Here is a 19,835-nt window from a genome sequence, read left to right as displayed (position 1 = left end):
ACTTTCTCTTAAGTTCTTCTTCACCTTGTCTATTATGTGAAAAACATGCATTCTCAGAATAAATGACACTGTAGGCGTTAGTTTTTACACTGCATAGAATTACAATACATTTCTTCAGACAGAAAAGCACCCTCAAAGTTTGTGCTTTGAACAAAATTTTTCCTTGGACTCTGACTAGAGAAAATTTGAATTTTCTAAATCACAAGCATTTTAAGTAAAATTCAAAAAGTAGTTCAACAGGAATTTTACAGAAAAGGTAATGCAAGGCACACCAGAATGTTCTTCACATCTGGCCAATCTTGATAAATGCACTCTCATTTCTGCACAGCAGCAAAATTCCCAACAACAAGCTACACTCTGCTTGCTCTATGGAATGATTATTCAAATCATGACACTCTGAATGGCCAACAGTGCCACTGCAACTAAAATTCACTGAGAACTTATTCCAGCCAGAACATGGACAAACACAACTTTGCCATAGCCCTGGTAAAATGATTTGGTAAAGACAAGGGATGATTACCAGCATGAGACAGTTTTCACTGAATCACCTGGCTTGGAATATTGGCAGAGAACAGTCTGGAGGACAGGGAGGAACCTGGTAGATAGCTTTGGAGTGGAGAGAGTCTGAACTGCTTATACTGAGCAGGTCTGGAACAGATATAGCTGACTAATACACCAAAGAAGGGAAATGGAGGGACAGCCACTGGCAAGCATGCTCCTCTTTCAGGAGAGAAAAGAAATGGGCAAAATGGACTTGCAGGTTTCAATCAAGTGAGCATTAGTGACCACCTAATCCTAACTGTTTGCCCCACCACACACCAGAAATGAGAGTCTGGCTACTACATGAAAAGAAAGAATTTCAAGGGGAAAAAAAACAGCCAAAGATCTGCAGTGGATTTTCACTGACTTCCAGCATGGATTCAAAGTATTAATTTCATTCTCAAAGTTTTTAAGAGTTCTGTTTTTACATAGTAATAAAATTCCTGGAATTAAGAAACTTGGAGTCCATGCTCATTACCGTTTCTGTCAAAATGCCTGTGCCCCGTTACCGATGCAGCTCCTCCCGAGGGCTGCTGCCAGCCCAGCGCTCGGCCCGGCCCGGCCCGGCTCGGCAGGGGCAGCGGGAGAGCCGGCAGCGCGGGCTCCGCTCAGACCGGCTCGCTCCCACCACCTAGCGGGCTCTCACCCTCCCGGGACACGAACGGCACTGCTCGCAGCGCTCACGCATCCTCTGCACTAACTGCCATACTTTATGTGTTTGTCATCGATGACGGGCACTTCATTTTTTTCAGAAAAATGACACTATAGGAATGTGCCACTTTGTAGATATCCAACATGGGGTCTCTATTCCCAGTTACTAGGATCCACATTTAATGATACATAATGTAATCACTTTTATTGGTTCTCATTCATCAGTTCTTTTAAAGTACATTTTCTTACTTCTTTCCTAGTTTTATCACAAATATAAGGAACATTTCTTCTCCTTCAGATAAAAAGATCTTCATTATTTTCTAAAATAATCACAATTACCTACTTTACCTATTTTAGTTGTCAAAGAACCGTTAAAATTTTTGTGATGACAAAAGGACTGTAGTTCACAGAATCTCAGAAATGTTAGCTGCAAAGAGCTTTTTAGACATGCTGGATGACTCCAGTCAACTTCTCCCTCATGAACTTCTCTGAATGACGAGCTGGACTTTTTCATGGGCCTTTTGGTAATGCTCTTATCCCTTTCATCAACCATTTATCACTGAAAAGTCTTCAAATATACTTTAGGGGGTAAAATACAAAATCTACAATATTACCATGTGAACTTTTTTAAGAAAGTTGGTTTAACACCAGATCCAAAAACTTTCTTCCTTCATAACATGCCTAAAGATTGTTGCTGTCCCTAATTCTGTTATTGGGCTATCCAAATTCTAGAACTACTGTAGCTAGTTTATATAACTGCCTGCTGGTCTTCTAAAAGCCATCATGAAAAACATATTTGTTGGTACATACAGTATTACAGAGGCCCTATTCCCTTGTCATATATACATGAGAACTACTTGCTCAGGATCACCTTAAAAGGGTCAATATGGATTATTTTCTCGGCCCTTTCTCCCAGAAACTAAAGTCTTATTTTTCCTATAAAAAATGGCTGCATTTCTGGTGATAATTCATGCTTTCAGCTCATCAAAATGATGTCACATGATGTCATGTGTTCATTACTTCATTGTAACTACTGAATATGTATCTGACAGCATATGAGCACTCCTACTACCACTGTTCTAAATAATTCTAGATAGTCCACACAAAAGTTTCATTCTCCTCAAAATCCCACTGCACAGCTATGAATGGCTCCAAGAATATAACATAAACAACAATGTACTAAACCAATGCTAGCAAGGTATTCACTTTCTCATTTCAGTTTGTGTGTAAGAAATACACTGAAAGATGCATCAGGCCTAGACTGACATCCTGCTCAGAAATATATGTTGGATTCATCTCCATGTCCTGTCTCACTCTTCTAACAAGTGCAAAAATAAATGCAGAGCACAGAACAAGACCCCAGAAATTTAAAAAAAAATACAAAAGTGGAAGTCCAATTAATCATCCCTGTGCTGAGTTTGTCTCTCTTTCCTTCCCTTCACTTTTTTTTTTCCTGGAGCCCTTTTTGTAGATGTAGAAAACAATATTACAACATACTTAATCTAAAACTGAAGGAATTTAACCAGCAATCTGATGATCCAGGTACCTAACTGGAAACAGACTCAAGGAAACAGATTTTTATGGAATTACTCATTGAATGAAGGAGGCCCAAGTTTACACTTAATACAGGACTAAGGATAAAATTGCAGGAATGAAAAGCAGGAGTTGAACATAAAAGGCCTACTTGCTTTGTCATTTTTTAAAGTTAATATTTAAACAAAATATAAGAAAAATTACAATCTTATTCTAACATTTATTGTTTACTACTAAAGGATGACACAATTCTTAGTCAATTAATGAGAAAAAAGCATACTTTTTTTCAATGTCTGTCCCAGCACAGTTCATCTTAGAATTGATGTTTTCAGGCTTTCTTTCACTCTTTCATCACTAACAGAGATACAAAAGAGTGGTGCCAAGGCTGACAGCTCCAGAGAATCCTGTGCAAAGACACAGCTCTAGTGCTTGGCTCTGAACGGACACAAGTAATCAGTCAGTGACAGAATCTAAGTCCTAGATCACCACTTCATGGTTTCCAAATGATATAAAATAGGAACCAACTGATCCCCAGATAGCCTTATATAAAAGAACTTTTATTGCTATTAGGCAAGTGCAAACTGCTTGCCCCACCTCCCCCCAGAAAGAGGCACATGAAAACAGGAGTTGTTGGCTAGAAACATGTCTCAAAGAAGTTATGTAAAGAATTAACTTACCCATCTACAAGTCCATGCTGCAAAATAAGTCTCTGAGCCTCTTCTCTAGAGATTTTATGATGAAACCATGACTGAGATCTGTGTATAGCTGTAGAAAAAAAGATCAGTGAAAAAACATTCTCCCTTTATTGAAAGAACCAGTTATTGCATTTCTCTGGCAAGGAATTAACTCACACATACCCATATTAGACATGGCAATAGGACTACCATGTGAGTTGAGTCGGAGACACCCTCTCCTCTGTATGAGAGAGAAGCAAAAATGTGACTTCAAAGCTCTTTTGTTAAAAACACAAACAAACAAAAATAAACCCCACCAAACCAGATAATACTATTCTGATAAATCAAAGGTATTTATACCCGCCATGCTAATCCTTCTTCAACTGCAACTGAAAGGGCTTCTGTTGGATTTTCTATAATTCTGCTTCTGTGTCCTGAGAAATCCATTGCTACTAAAGAATTTTCTGAAATGCTTCTCTGCAACAAAGAAAAATAAATTTAGTTTGCTCACTTTTTACAAGATCCATCATTTAAAAGCAAGCTTCTGAGAAAACATTATGTTTTGTAAGTGATATTTCAAGTATTGGCAGTGTTTCTCATCAGAGCCAAACTCATTTTACCCTAGGGAGCACTTATAATTCCAGTATGCTGCTGCAAAGCTCAATTTTACAGTCTGGCTGGACAGACCATCTTTTTGCATTACTGCAATGGATGACAAATATATCACTTTACCATAAACTGTATTTATATTTTTAACTATAACTAGCCCTTTCCATGTCAAAACACGTCAGGAAACTGTTATTAAGATGTCCAAGTAACAGGGGAAAAAAGGTAAAATACAAAATTATTATGCATAATGATCCAATTAAAAAAATTAAAAATATTTCATTAGAAATATGTCAGATTTATATATTTGCTACATGAATTTTCATTCAGTTTACCATATTTAAGGATTGAAAGCAGCAATTTCTATGGAGTATAACTTCTATTTTAATACATCACTTCTAACTGTAATCACAGACTCAATAACTGCAGCATCTGTTACAAAAAATGCTTGTGTTTTTTTCTCTCAGTGAAGATCAATTTTGTAACAACTGAATAAGAACATTGAGGTTTGACAAAACAGTCCTAAAAATCACCAAAATGTTTCTCAGAAACCAAGGTTTACACAATCAGGTTTTATAAGAATTGTGATGGCTCAAATGTTGGCAGGCACTGGAATATCTAATAAATAAAAGAGCAATCTATAGGTTAAAGCAACATCTGGACACAAGAGGCCCAGATTTCTGTAGGGTTAGCAAAGCTTCCCAGTCCAAAACCAGAGCAGCTCTGGTTTTTTGGGGGTTTTGGTGGGTTTTTTTGGTTTTTGTTTTATTTTTTTTTTGCTTGGTTGCAATCATGAATATAACTAAAAATGGAAGACAGCAATTCTGCAGTTCACTGTACACTGTAGACTAAGGTCTATCTTAGTAACTGTAACCTGTAAAGAACTTTGCAAAAGTAAAAAATTAAGGGCAAATTAAGAGAAAATGTTTGCCTCTAGCAGGGTGGAGAGAACTCTCTGTAGCTGACATGGTTGAGAAATGAAGGAATGTGAAACGTGGAAGTGGCTCCACATACTTAGGAAGTACGTTCATCAGCGTGTGCGCTTAATCCTTGATTATTCAATTTGCTGTTTTATTCCCAAATTATACACGAGTAGAAAAACAATGCCATTGTTAGCAGTGGGGATAGATTCTGCCTGTTAGAAGCTATAGGAACTAAAATGCACACAACAGTGAAAGAGGAGACATTCAGTAGTGGCTCCCTGATCCATCACAAGAGCAGCAGCTGGCTATTGCAGTAGCTTCACAGAACACAAACTAAGGCACAGGCAGCATATTAAGCACATGCTTAATAAGCCATGCTTATTAGCAAGATCACTGAAAACTACGTTTGTGAATACCTGTGATAGCAAACACATTTTTTAGGCATTTTATCAGCAAGAACTATAATAAAAGCTAAAAAGAAATCACTATAAAATCATTGTCACAGATCTCAGCAATAAGTAATTCTTATCCAATTTAGCCAAAAACAAAACACAAAAGGGATATAAATCATCCATGAAAAAGTCTGAAATCAAATGACTCATAAAGAGCTGGGATAATGTAAGATATAAAGAAATGGACAACCTCATCCAATCCCAACTATCCTACTGTGAAGAAGGACACGATACCTTGTATAGGCTGCTTTTCTCCAAAACAGGAGAAATCTGCCAAATTATGGTTTTCCCCCAAAGTCTAGTCAGTATTACACCAGCTCAAATTCATCTCAAGTACTTAATATTTTATATTTTTTTTAAAAAATTAAAAGAGGAAGTATACCAAAAAGGATTTGTTACAGTCTTCTTTTTCATCAGCATGTGTAACCTTAAACACTTTGCTTCTCTTTTAATGCATTTATGGTCCTGCTGCTTTCTTTTCAAAATCTTCTTCCCATTCAACAGCAATAAGCCAATGAATTCCAAAAATACTGAAGATTTTACAAAACCTTTTAACTCATTTGTTCTAAGAAAGGAAGTTAATTAATTAGCTCTCTAGTCAATCCTGTCAGCCCTAAATATTTCGGCAAGCGTTGGCACATGCAAGGTTTTGAAGGAGCAGGTCAGTAGTGTAACTGACACAAGTTACTTGAAAAGAGCACAATGGCAGAAACATGTATTTATTCATGGAGCTACTGTGGGACATACCATAGGTGTTATAGTCAAAGGGCTGCAGCCACTTCTACCTTGATATGGTTGCATGTAATTCTGATACAGCTGCATCCCATACTAAAACCAGAAAATAACATGGTTAGCATTTTAAATTATAAACCTAAGCCAAGTAAGGTTTTTTCCAGATGAAAAAGATAGCACACGCCTTTTTTTACCATTAAAAACCAGGGAGAAAAGCTGTTAGGCTAAGGAAATGTACATCATCACTGTTGCTGCTGCCTTTGTAAATGTACATTTTGCATTAAATACTACTCATTTAATACACCAACTGGCCTGTTCATATTTTGTCACAGTCACATTTTAAAAACATTAAAGTTCCCTTGTTGTGTATTCTTGTCGCTTTGTTCAACAATACTCAGCAATCTCACATGAATTCAACATGGTTACACAGAAACATATGCTTAATGTTAAATATTTTCAGGACTGAGGCATCATTCCACCCCTTAAAATGATTTCAGGATTTGAACTCTCTTCTTGTAGGGATGGAAAAAAAAAAGATTTCGAAGTACAAAATTGATACTGCTATTGCATGGGAACCTAAAATGATGTTACCTCTCTACTCACAGCATCAAACTATCACATAGCACACTTAAGCAAGAAGTTAACTCTACACAGAAAAATTACCTTGAGTAACCTAATTGCTGTCATCCAACAGGTCCTACTTTGTTCATCATCTGCACAGAGCTGTTTCAGGTCTCTGGTTCCTCCTGATTTGTTAGGCTAGAAGGCCACAGCACATTTTTTTAGCATTAAAGCATATCTTGAAGATAATACCTGTTGAAATAAAAGCCACTAATTCTCCTATTTTATAATAGACAGCTGAATATTGCTTTCAAAGCCTTAAAGAAACTTAAGCTTACCTAAAAACTGTGGCTTGCTTTAATATGTATCAGAATAATAAGCTTGTACCTTAAAGCAGAATCCATAGTTTGTTGGTGCTCCAGAAATCTTTTTGCCTGTTAAAGATATGTACATATCACTATTGCTGAATTCACAGAAAAACTGCAGATGCCTTGGCTCCTAAAAAGAAAAGTAATGTAATACCGTTAGACTACTTTTAGCCAGCCTCTCCAGATAAGAAACTTGGAAGAATACAGTAGTTATCCTGTTCCAAAACACAGTCTTACAAACTGCAGTTTCAAACATGATATCATGAAGTCTAAAAAGAGGCAACTCAATATTCATTTCATAATGCAGAGGAAAAAGAAATCAAATCAGTTAAAGAGTTTATTCTTCTAGAGGGGAAAAAAACCCCAGACTAAAAGTTACGTAATTTCTGAGAAAACTTCCACTAGATTCAAGCAATAATAAAATTAGAGTAGGAGGCAAGTTTTGAGAGCAGTATGCATTTCAAACATCAAAACAAAATAATCTTTCATAAACTGAAAAACAACATACTGTTATAATTATTGCCCAGTACCATTTCTAACCATTATCTCTCTCCACTAAGTTAATTATGTCAAGGAAGGAAACAAAAGAAATTTGCCAAAGGACACAAACCAGCTCAATGAAAACTTTGGCAGGTAATTACAGAAAATCCAAAACGTGAATAAACATTGGTTTGGGTAGTTTATGTAAAAGGTTTCTCAACTCCAATGCTTAATACGATAAGGCTTAAAGTACCACCACCAAAAATTTGAGCTAGTAGAATGAAAAACTGTCCAGTGACAAATTTTGAGAATTCCCAAATTTATCTGTAGAAATTATTATTTTATATAATTAATTACTATCTATATCCACTTTTCAGAACATCTACTTATACTTCAGAAATGTAACTAGTATTTGACAATTTGTTTTAACAGGGTACGTTGTTATGAGAAATACCAATCAGAATGAAGCAAACTTATCAGGTAAAAAGAAACCAGAGTTTCTAAGACAACACCTTCCCAGTTTTGTATCTCCATATCTCTCTAGATCTTATCTATAATAACTAGATTTATTTTTTCTTTTTTTATCACTCTAAGTTTAATTATTTGGTTATAAATTTTGGTTGTTATTATTACAAAAAATGATAAATACATACATATTTGCTCTGACTTCACAGTTCTTGCTCTCTGTCTTTTTTTCTCCCCCTTACCTTAGATGTACCTTTAGTGGAAAAATAAAGGCCAGATCTTCTCAAAAGAAAGTATAGTTTTTTCCATGATTTTTTCCCCTGCTCCTTTGCATGCAAATAACCATGAATCTCAGGATACGTGCTGGAGCTAAGGAACATCTGAAAGAAAGTATCAGACATGCATTTTTCTTTTTCTCAGAAATCAGCTTTGTGTTTCATTAACATACTCAGGGCTAAGGGGAATAACTCCTAAATACACTATCACACCACAGTAATTCAGTTATGATCACATCCAATCTCATCAACAGCACTTCTCATTTAAGGCATGTAAGAATGTTACATAACTCCAAGGTATGCTAAGCAAGTTACATATTTATATGGAACCATATGGTTTGAAATGAGAGCATTACTTCTGCAGTATGTGAACTTCTGCAACTAAACTAGTGTAAGAAGTACTGATCCCATGCCTCAGACCCTATTTATATAAAACTGCTAATCAGTGCTAACAACAAAAGAAAAAAATTACGTCCCCCCCCTTTCATCCGCCACGTTACAAACCAGAGAAATTAAGTGACCTGAGTTAAAATTAATTCAGCAAACCACAAACTCTGAATTACAAAACCATGCAGGTCAGGTAGATATTAGCATTTTCAGAAGTAGGGAAGAAAGGGCTCTGCCCCAAAAGGTGCTTCAGGAGGAGCTTTAGTTGAACCAAAACCAGAGAGACTGGGCCAGTCCCCAAGACAGCTCTTGCCTCTACTCAGAATATTCAATGACTTCTCTTCAGCCATTTCATCAGACATTATCAGAGTGCAACACAGCTCTTATCTTGCTGAGGCTTTGACAGGTCTACTCAGTCTTGCTGCAAAAGTACCCACTAAAAGTGAGCAACCACATTAACTTTAACCTAATTCCATGTAATGCATTCATTTTTATCACTCTTCTTCCAATAACACTACTCAGAACTGACTCTAAACATATTAACCCAGAATTCTTCTATTTCTGTATATGCCACAGAAACTGTTATTTTTGAGCTCTTCTAGAAACCTTGCCCCAGGACTGGTCTGTGGTATCATAAATTCTGTCAAGGCTTGCATAGAGGTATAGCACAAAGGATTTTCTGGTCGATATCTGCAGTTTTCATTGCTGAATTTTCCTCCTACACACTTCTATTTCCAGAAAATCTTATTTGAGGAGTGAAACAACAGATTACAAGGCAAGAGATGCACTGGCCAGTACTGGACTCCAGCAGAATGAAACAGTGAATGCTATTTTAGAAGCACACCAAGTTCTCTGGCCACTAAATAATACAGTCCAACCAAGATATACAAGGTTTCTTTGACTTTTATTGTTTTTCTGCCTTGCAGTGAGATGCATGAGTACCAGCTGCAGACCAACCTGAGCTGGGGTGAATGCAATAACACGAGCAGGGCTCCGCTGGCCAGGGCAGTGCCCCAGCCCACCACCAGGACTGCATTATGAGTAGCTTCACAGCTATTCACCTGAACAGCTCAATTACAGTAAGCCTAGGTACATCCAGCTACACGTGCTGCTGGCACACAGCTGTGTGCAAATGCAGTTAAAGCTATTTTAGCCACACTGAAGCAGATGGGTAGGTCTTGGTACATGTTCTGGCTGTTCATCTTCCCTTTTGCCATGTACTAACAGGTTCACTGGTGGGAAATATGCAGGCTCAACTGAAAAAGTATAAAATCCATAAACAAAGTCAAATTAAAGCCTTAAGAAAATCTAAACAAGCCAATGTATGCAAAAACAAAAGAGCATCTTTTTAGGCTTTAATGTCTCTGCTGAAACTAAAAGGAGTGGTTGGCTTCCTGCCTGCACAAGTGTCTTCCCCAGGATTTCTGCCATAAGAGCTTCAAACCAGAAATGTTGTCATGAAAAACACTTCTCTTACTCAGCAGACCAAAGTGGAGGAGCAATACAATGCTAAGCTTCGACAGTCACTGTTGTACCCATGCTATCAATTAAACAAGGCATCTGCAGTAATGCTAGGAAAAAGGCAATCTTAAATCCATCTTTTCCTTTCTAAGGAAAGACAGCTGAGGACTATGTGAGAAAATAGAACATGAACAAGCTGTAGTCAAAACCATTAACTGTCAGAAGGATGAGCAGTAAAAATATTTCAGAGTGAGAACTGAATGTCTGTAATAAATGCCAAAAATGAATTATAGTAGGAAAGAAAATTTCCTTGTTTTTTGTTTCATCTTGCTTTTTGTTGGGGTTTTTTTGTTGCCCCTTGTTTTGTTGGGTTTTTTTTCAATAGAGATACATACAAGTTTTTTATAGGAAGGAATGGATCCCTGTTTATGCAGATAAAAATAAGAAAAATCCTTAGTACTGGAAGAAGAGGGGGGAGCTAAATGATAGTACAGTGCAGACAGGGACTACTGGTCACACAGTATGTAGAAATAAACTTGCACCCTCTTCCCCACACAGTGAAATATATACCCTGATAAGCAGAGTGGTGTCAAATGCCACCGTGTCCTTCAGCTGCTGATATAGACAGCACTGAGGAGTTGAAACATATGCAGTGTTTCAGGGAGTTAAAGAAGCCATCATTATACTAGACTTTGTGAATCATGTTGAATTTGATGACAGATTTCTTCAAAGATGTGATGACAGCTAGCCATGATCCAGACCAATAGTACTGGGAATGAGCTGGATTTTTACCCTGAACCTGCTGAAAAATTTTGGGAGCACCAAGTAATTCTAGTGAAGAATTGATTCTGAATCCCAATATTGTCCCCTATAGACTTCAGTCCACCTGAAAGGTTTAGACTGGGAGGCCAACAAAACCTAGAGTGGAAGACAGACTAAGGCAATGGGGAGACTAAAACAACATCCAGGAGACTGGCAAGAGACTGAAATGCAGAGCAGGTCTGCTTCAGCCTGAAGCCTGGAATGGCAGTCATGTGAGAAACTGGTTAGGGAAAGCGGAACTTGCTATGGCAGAGAGATTAAAGAAATTAAAGCCTGGCTCTTAATAATGATCGTAAAATTGTCATACCATGTTCATTTTTGACATATATTAAAACATCCAATTTGCAAAAATAGCCTAAAGCAAGCTCCAAATGAGCCAGACTGCCTGCCACTACACATGCACATACAGCAGTGTGTCACAGAGCTGCCATACCCTGATCAATACAGTGACACACCTCCTCTGTAGGCTAATCCATGGCAGCAATTAAACCTCTCTTTGGTACACACAGACACTCACTATATCCCAGACCTAGTACTTTTACTTAGCACATGCTAAATGGATAGGAGACTCATCAACTTCTCTTTTGTTTTTGTGGCTCTGTTCTACAAAGATGTTCTGATTCAAAATCATCATCCAAAATACTCACTCTTCCACTTTCAATGAGAGTTAAGAAAAACAGACCTTGAAAACATTTTACTTGCTTACAGCTCAATCCACAAAAGGATGTCAAAGTATCAGAAGTGATTTTTTAATCACTTGTAAGCATTGAATTGTCAAACTAATGTCTCTTTTGATACTTAACCAAGCACATCACAAATAATAATGCAGCCCATTAACTTGTCTTAATGAAAGTTTCCAAGGAGATAGTGACACACTGTAAACAATTTACCCAACAGTTTCTGCTGAAATGTGCACAATGGCTGCACAATCCACCAAGGTATTCTCTACTTTGTGCCTATTAAGTTTTATTTGATGAAATACAATTAAGCATAAAATGCAACACAAAATAGCAACAGAGGAGAGTTTGCAACATGTTTTTCAAGCTACCAAAATGACAAGTAATAGATATATATTTAGAATGATTCTTAAGTTTACCTAGCAGCTCTGAACATTTTCTAGATCTCACAATATGGGCTTAAAGAAGTTCTGCACAAGAATATATGGCAAACAGTTCTCTTATAAGTCTTCATTATTTTTTGAACTACTAAATTACATTTGTGAGGAAACATAAATTTCTATTAACATAGGGGACAAAATTTTCTAAATTAAACGTTTATGCTAGAAGTGCAAAAACTGTATTATGTAGGTGGCAAAAGGGAAACAATTTTCATTAGATTAGCAGCACTTCTGAAATCACAAAAATTTTATGTAGGTTTGTAAAAATTACTTACAGAATCTAGTGTGTGTCAAATCTAATTCACAAAACTTTTTACTATATTTGGGATAATCTCAACATCTTGATTAAAATCCACTCTTATAAGGATATAATTATTTAATATGAAAGAGTGCTCTGAGAATTCATTATTTAAAATGGTTTTCATTTACTGCTGGATGCTAAGGTAGACCTTATCATATAGATTTTTTAAAAACTGTAATTTCTGTGTTTCTTTTGCTTCTGCCCTAAATATCCTGTGTTACGTTGCCTTTCCAATCATTTTTTATCCCCAAAACTCATGCATGGGGCTGCTGTCTTAAGACCAGTGGAAGTTCTTCTTCTATTATTTAATTTTTCTAATGACAAGCAAACAAGAGTGATGTGTATGTTTCCACCTTTATTACTCATTTTTCCCCCCTTTGAAAGTAAGACAATGATCCCTGATATGGTCATTTTGTATTATCATTTCATTATTCCCACTGTAAATTAGAATCCTGTGTCTGCTTAAAAGATGACTAACACTGAGTGACCTACCATAATTTTCTTTGAAGGCTACAGTAGCCTTCAAGCTAACAAATCATCCTAGTCAGTCTAAATTTTCTACTTGTTAAGTTTAACCATTTAACTCTTTTTTATATCCATTTGTGTCACATCACCAGTATTTTGGTACTCTACCATAGCCTGCTGCTAAGTTTTTCCAGCACTCCTCCAACCATTTAAGGAAAAAGTGTCTTTCACCTGAAATACCCAGTAAAGGTATTGAATGTTTTCACTGTATTTCCTTTGTTTTGGTGCTCCTTGATTCTTAAAGGACATCCAAGTTTCCAAGTGTGGGCATATAATAGCTGCCAGGAAGGGACACATTCTTTCTTATCTATTGAGGAAAAAAGTTACTAACCATGTCTTGACTTATTCAAAACCTAGCAACAGATCCAACAGCAATAAGGAACTATGCTCACACAGCACAGATAATGGGAAATTATGAGCTGTGCTGGTTCATCTTCATTCAAGGATTACATACCTGTAATATCCCAGAGTGGCTTAGAGCTGCATTGGTCTCACTTGGAAAAGATATCATATGATCTGGAAAAAAGCTCTGTAACAACAAGACCTTGTATCAAAGTTCTGTAGAAATAAATACAAAACTTTCTCTCTTGTATGTGCATTTTAAGTTCTCAGTGCAGTGCAAGACACTGAAGATTCCCTGATCCAATAATTTAAGCTTACCTTAATATCATCCCAAAATTTGGCACATGCTATATATTATTTGCTGAAAAACACAGAATTTTGAGAAAACATCAATAGTCTCTGGAACAGGGTTTCAGACACCAGTGCAAATCACATTGCAATATTTGGCCCTTAGTGTTGTTTTTCTAGCAGTAATTTCTATTGGTTTTGACATATAAGACTTGCCTGGGGAGTCAATATGCTACAAAGTAAGGAGGCTATACAGCAATATGCTGAAAAGTCTATTGTTCTCTACTGTTTTCATTACACTAGAAACCCAGTAAAATATTTTGGAATATCTTCCATTAACACAGAAAGAGCTCTCTCTCTTTTTTTTTAAATCTTCTATTTTATGTATTATACAAATTAACAAAAAAAATCTGACTACATCAACATGATGGGGTAAAAAGCCTACAACTAAAATGCCAGTTTCATTATCAAGGAAAACTCAAGGGATAATTTATGGGACAGACCTGCAGCTGGGGTGTTCAATATAGTCATGCAGATATGAACCAGACAAGGGTTTCACCATCACAAATAATGTTTTCTCAAGGCCTGGACAAATTTGAAGTTAATATTCCCTTGGCCACACAATGTTCAGCAATTTCTATTTTTAATGAAATTGAACTTCTGGTAGGGTTAATTCGTATTAACTCATTGTGATAAAGCATTCTTGCTGCAGCTGGGACCAGAACACCCAGAAGAACTCCGCTTAGCTATAGCTGCTGAAGCTGCTGCAGCTGCAGGTCCGCCACGCTCCACAGCCAGCTCCACTCACTGGTTAAACAATACATAAACTTAATTTTTGGAGGCAACAGACAGAAAGTGATGCATAGAAAGTCTCCCCTGAATATGAGGAAGAACTTCTTTATTATGTGGGTGATCACGTACTGGAACAGATTGCCAAGAAAGGTTGTAGAATCTCTCTCAATGGAGATTTTCAAGAACCCTCTGGATGCAATCCTGTGTCATGGGCTCTGGAATGACTCTGCTTGAGCAGGCAGGTTGACCCATTCAGTGATTCTGTGAAAGCCTCTTTACTAACTGCAGAGCATCTCAAGATGAAACATTTTTCACTGGTATAGTGATATCTCCATATCTGGAACAAACCTATCATGATTTGTCCAGAGACACACAATTCAATCAAACAAAAATTCCCAAAACTCTTATATTTCTTGTTATCTTTATATTTACCTTTTTATCTTTTTCATACATAGATAATCCAAATTCCTTTTCACTTTTTATCTTTTAAGCCCTCTCACAGTTCTGCTCTTTCTCCCTTTTACATCTGAAACAAGCTGGTTTTATAAGAGACAGCATTAGGAGTTGTCCAAATACACCATGGAGCAACCAGATGGTAAGTTCCTTCTGCTGAGCCAGGACTGCTTCCATGCCCTTTGCCATCAGCCAAGGTCTGAATCAGCAGCATTAACCTTTGGCAACATCCCTGAGTTACAGGATAAATGCTCTCTTTCCATTCCTTACGTATGCTAACTTTGGCTTCACTTTCACTTACCCCTAGTAGGTTATGGCTGCTCATGGCCTTTTGTGTCAGTTGTCATTTAGCTACAGCTGGGAGAAGCTGCAATTTGGCAGTGCTGGGCCAGAACATTCAATTTTCACTTCAACAATAAAATCATCTTTGCTACAGGTGCCTCTGCTCACACTGCTTCATTTTATATTATGTTGTCACTTGATGAAAAGTTCAGTGAGTTGCAAAAATTTAATTTTGTTTTACATCCGTGTGCAAATTTCAATACAATTAAACCCAATCACTGCCCCCATCACTCTCAAACATAAAAAATTAACATGGCTGTTTTACAGCTGTAAGAAAGGGACCAGCCAATGATCACATGCACTACAATACATTGCTGTATTTCACATATTCCCTCTTGATTATTCCTTTTGACTCCTGCTACACTAAAAAATTTAAACTCTGACTATCTGTGTGCACCAAAAAAGACTTTTTTAGAAACAGTAACTGCAGTAACTTCACAGATAAAATATTAGGACTTACCAATGGATTTTTAAAAAACTCATACTTTGCATAATTTTTTCTAAAATACAGTTTGGTTTCCTCTTCCATTACCCAATTTGACTGGACTTCCATCACTAATTCATGGTCTTCTATAGCTCTTCCTATAAGAAAACAAAACCAAAAAAATTAAACAAAATGCAAAAGCAAATATCAAGCTCATGACTAGCCGAAGCCAAAGAACTTTCATGATCTACAGATAAAGTGGAGGGAAGTTGAACTTCCATTCAATTTAACTCACTCTTCATTGAATTTAACTAATGCTTGAGTCCAAAAAGAGATTAAGTATGCTATATGAAAATCCCATTTTGTAACCAGATTAAATGAAGCAAATAAAACCATTAAAAATTCAGAAAACAAAAAATACCCAAAAATAGTGAAGTAAGCATTTTGAAATCTTGTACAGGTTGTTCTCTTCCAAAACACATTCTTCAGAAGCAAGGGCAAAGAACTGAAGCTCTGAGTTAAAACCAGCATTTTTTTCCTTCAGTTTTATAGAGAGAAAGTGCTCCTCTGAGATGACATTTAAAACTCTTAAATGCTTGGCATTGTGACATTTAAGAAAACACCATTTCCTCAAGACTTACTTCTTGGTAGAAAAATATGACATTGTGCATCACCCCAAAAGATGGGTAAAGGTGCTGATATTTCTTTATTTTTAAAGTGCCACAGCAAAAAATATTTTATAACTGAGCAAACTTACTTTTTTGAAGGAACTGAAACACTGAGTGCCCTCCAAAAACACAGCCCTGTAATCAAATCCTTAAATGCTGACATGAAAAAGCTGCCTTTCTGTTTAGGCAAATCATTTTTGTCTTCCAACTAGACTGGAGAGTTTCTACCTCCCTTTCTATCATCTCTTTATTACTGCTATCTCTAACATGAGGAGCACCTGCTACAGTCCACAACAGCCTCCTTAATTATGGAAGTATTTAATGCACATGAAAGATTTAATATTGGAGTACATGACAGAACACATTTCAAAAAGCCTCTTCTCCAGCCACCCAGTGGGGAAAAAATTTAAACTAAATAAAAAATAGAAAGACATTGCTCAGCACTATGTCACAGGTAGTGCTTTATGAACCTTCCTAGCCTCCACAGACTACCTGAAAGAATGCAGAGTGAAATCAAAATGAGACTGAAAGATACTGATGTGCCTGGCCAAGGCACTGCCCTCTACTCAAAGAGGAGCCCTAGAAAATGTGTTCAGCTGCAGAAGCAAACAGAAAACTGTTTTCAGCCAGCAGAAAAATTTCTCAGTATACAAGGAAAAATTTCTGGATGAAGATAGTACTTCCCTTACAAAGGAGAGCACTTATGGAAAACTGTTCTGTTTTCAGAGCCTGCCCTGCTCAGGGGAACTGCAGTAGAAGTATGGGACTCAGCACCAAGGTACTTGTTGGTAGGGATGACATGGCGTCATCCAAATTTAGGCACACTTCAGCTGCTTTCAATGATCTTAGACATTGTGAAAACCATTCAAGTTAAAAGAACACATACCAGAAAGACACAGTTCTGAAATATATTGATTTATAGAGCTGCAGGAATTGCTGAACTTCAGATATTCAAAATAGAACCCCTACTACTGCAAAACCTGGGAGGTAGGGAAGAAAGCTGAGCTTCCTGGCTGCCAAGGCAGCAGCAGTGAGGGCACAACCATCCTTGGTGTTCAACAATAGAGCTCTGCACCCAAGGGCACATATGTTTGTGAAAAGTGAAATATAGAGACCGTGGGTTTATGCTTTGCTCTAGGTGGGAGTTTTGTTGGGATTTTTTCCTTTTTAAACTTTCTCAGCAGATACCTCCACACAGCAATGAAGGCACAATCCAGCAATGTAATTAATGTCTGTCTTGATTAAAAGTAGAACATTGTGCTCAGCTCACTAAGATTCATGCAATTATATCTAATTCAGGAGTATTCAGACAGCTGTTAGATTTTAAAGAAAATGTTCACTAATTGATGGATGAATTATTAATCCACGTAATCCTGAAATTTACACAGACACACACATTTGCCCACAGCACTTCTCCTTTCAACACCAATTCCCCTAACTTATGAGATGAAAAAGACTTTCCAAATTTACATGGGTAAAACATACAGTAGTGACAAACAGAAAACAATCCTAAACTAACTCATCATTTGAAAAGTATTTGTTCAACCTACTCTTCCAGTGCTTAAGAATATACTTAAAGCAAGTCAAGATGAATACGTTAACTCTTTCTAACAAAACCGAATCTAAACCAGCATTGTTAAAATAACTCCATTATTGTTCAGTACTCTAAAAATACAGAGGGGATATCTCAAATTGTTCCTTTCCTTGGCCAGTAATGTTGAATTGCCAACCTCATCATCTAGGAAACTATTTTACTTTTAAAATTAAGCATTCACCTTTTTCTAGAACTACACTGAAAGCAGCTGAGTAATTATAAGACTGCATGGTGAATGAAGGTCTTCAGCAATTTCGAGAATATCATAATATTAGGAAAATCAATTTCACTAATTATTTGATATTGAAATCTTTCAAGAAATTCTCCAGATTGAAGAAAACACACTACTTGTCAAAAAGTGTACTGTGCAAATACAGAAAGCTGGAGAAACAGTGCCACTATTGTTCTGGCATGGTTCTCAAAGCCATCTTCTTCAATAGTTACGACACTACTTGAACACCAGCTACACTACAGGAAACAGAAAACACTTCTGCTGTTTATATAGCACTGTTTTCTAAAGCCATTTTGCTACCTCTTCTTCTATAGCAGTCATTTTCAACCTCGACCCAGATTTAACTCTGACCTTCCTCTGAGTTGGAAGCATCTCACAGCTGATACATTCAGTGCAAAAGGTTACAAATATCTTTGAAATTTTACAAAGCAAGAAAAGAAATTTGAAAAATGTTTGTGTCTGCCTTCACAGGATAAAGGAGTATAAAAGGGCAGAAAATAGTTTTAGCTTTTGTAGTTCATCCTTAAAATACAGCTGATAAACATAATTGAGTCAGAGATGCACAGTCAAGTTTATTTTCAATAAATGCACAAGGCTGGATTCCCTAGATACATCCAGAGGAAGAAAGGGACTCTAAGAATAGTTTTCAGCCATATTTAAATATCTGGGGGGGAAGGAGAGAGTGGTCAGGGAGAATGTGGGGGTGTTTGATTTTTGTTCCTGCTGTGTACATTTTTTTAAATCAACAGCACTGGGGTTACCAGGTACCAGCACAGTCTCTTTTGAGAATTAAGAACTCCATGGAGTTTTCTATATATTTTAGAATGCAGGAAGGCATCCAGAACATCCTCTTTTTCAAGCCACACTTTGCACTAGCAGATGGAACTGCCCTTGAAGTTGCAGAAGTACTACCTTTTTTAGCTCTAGTACAGTGCCAAAGTTCAAGAATAATATGGAAATTTTGAGTGATGTGAAATTATAACCATATTTCTTTGGCATTTGTCCTCTAGTAGATTTTTTCTAACATAATTTCCTATCAAAAGCATACACAACACAGTACTGAAACACCGTGCTGTAAAAGCAAGTAAGATTGTCTAACTTGAGATTCAGTTCTATTACTTTCCAGCAGTGGGCTTCTAAACTCCTCTCTTGCTAAGGAAAGTCTTTCCTGTATTCTGCATTTTTTACATCTCTGCAAACATCCCCTTTCTCCCTGAAATTAATTTGCCTTATGTTTTTTATACTGCAAAAGTACACCTATACACTTCAAAAAGGAAGAGAGATCAGATGTTCTATTTTGAAACCACAGATTACACATTTTGAACTGTATAATAGAAAAAGAGAAGTTTTACTACACTAGAGGAACACTGAAAAAGTGAAAGAATTTCAGAACATCTTGTTACCAGCAACTTAAAGTACTACACATAGCATTGCCTCAATGCAGCTCACTGGTCCTAAGTGGAAGTTTGGAGGAATGGTTTTGTTTTCCTTTTAAAGTAGCGCTGTCCCAGAGCTCACCATAAATCTAGCCAAAGTGAATGCAGTGAAGGAAAATACTGACAGCCCACTCTGATATTATTTCTGAAAACCAAATCCTATAGTAAAGATAAAATAGCACTGTGTAACCTCTTTCAGTCCCAGATGTCAGATATTTCACTCAGGTGTGTTAGGAACAAATAGGATTTTATTTCTGACAAAAATAACCCAAGTCTTTCTAGAGATAAGCAGGAAATACCACCCATAAGAGAGAAAGAGCTGCCAGATAAAAACAAGGAAGAATTTTCAGTGAGAACTTTAACTGTTACTGTCTTCCAAATCATTCTTACA

The 19,835-nt window shown here is 36.8% G+C and overlaps 1 protein-coding gene across 3 annotated transcripts in view; it reads right to left on the bottom strand.

Moving 5' to 3' along the window:
* The window catches only part of GRB14 (growth factor receptor bound protein 14), a 58,159-nt gene that overhangs the window by 4,881 nt on the left and 33,443 nt on the right, over nucleotides 1-19,835 (bottom strand). For 2 of the 3 annotated variants that reach the window (XM_071435023.1, XM_071435025.1), the window contains 9 exons: nucleotides 15,551-15,672; nucleotides 13,328-13,402; nucleotides 8,228-8,365; nucleotides 7,060-7,170; nucleotides 6,775-6,870; nucleotides 6,127-6,207; nucleotides 3,759-3,875; nucleotides 3,582-3,639; nucleotides 3,402-3,489 (listed from right to left, as the gene is read on the bottom strand). In XM_071435023.1, the coding sequence (XP_071291124.1) occupies nucleotides 3,402-3,489; nucleotides 3,582-3,639; nucleotides 3,759-3,875; nucleotides 6,127-6,207; nucleotides 6,775-6,870; nucleotides 7,060-7,170; nucleotides 8,228-8,365; nucleotides 13,328-13,402; nucleotides 15,551-15,672 (886 nt within the window). The remainder of the gene's footprint in view (nucleotides 1-3,401; nucleotides 3,490-3,581; nucleotides 3,640-3,758; nucleotides 3,876-6,126; nucleotides 6,208-6,774; nucleotides 6,871-7,059; nucleotides 7,171-8,227; nucleotides 8,366-13,327; nucleotides 13,403-15,550; nucleotides 15,673-19,835) is intronic. The other variant, XM_071435024.1, reaches the window with a different exon arrangement.

Source organism: Agelaius tricolor, unplaced genomic scaffold (genome assembly GCF_023055355.1).
Source record: "Agelaius tricolor isolate 1412-34295 unplaced genomic scaffold, bAgeTri1.0.p SCAF_10, whole genome shotgun sequence".
NCBI classification, from domain to species: domain Eukaryota; kingdom Metazoa; phylum Chordata; class Aves; order Passeriformes; family Icteridae; genus Agelaius; species Agelaius tricolor.
Note: the sequence above shows the minus strand (reverse complement) of the source record. Positions and strands in the feature narration are given on the sequence as shown.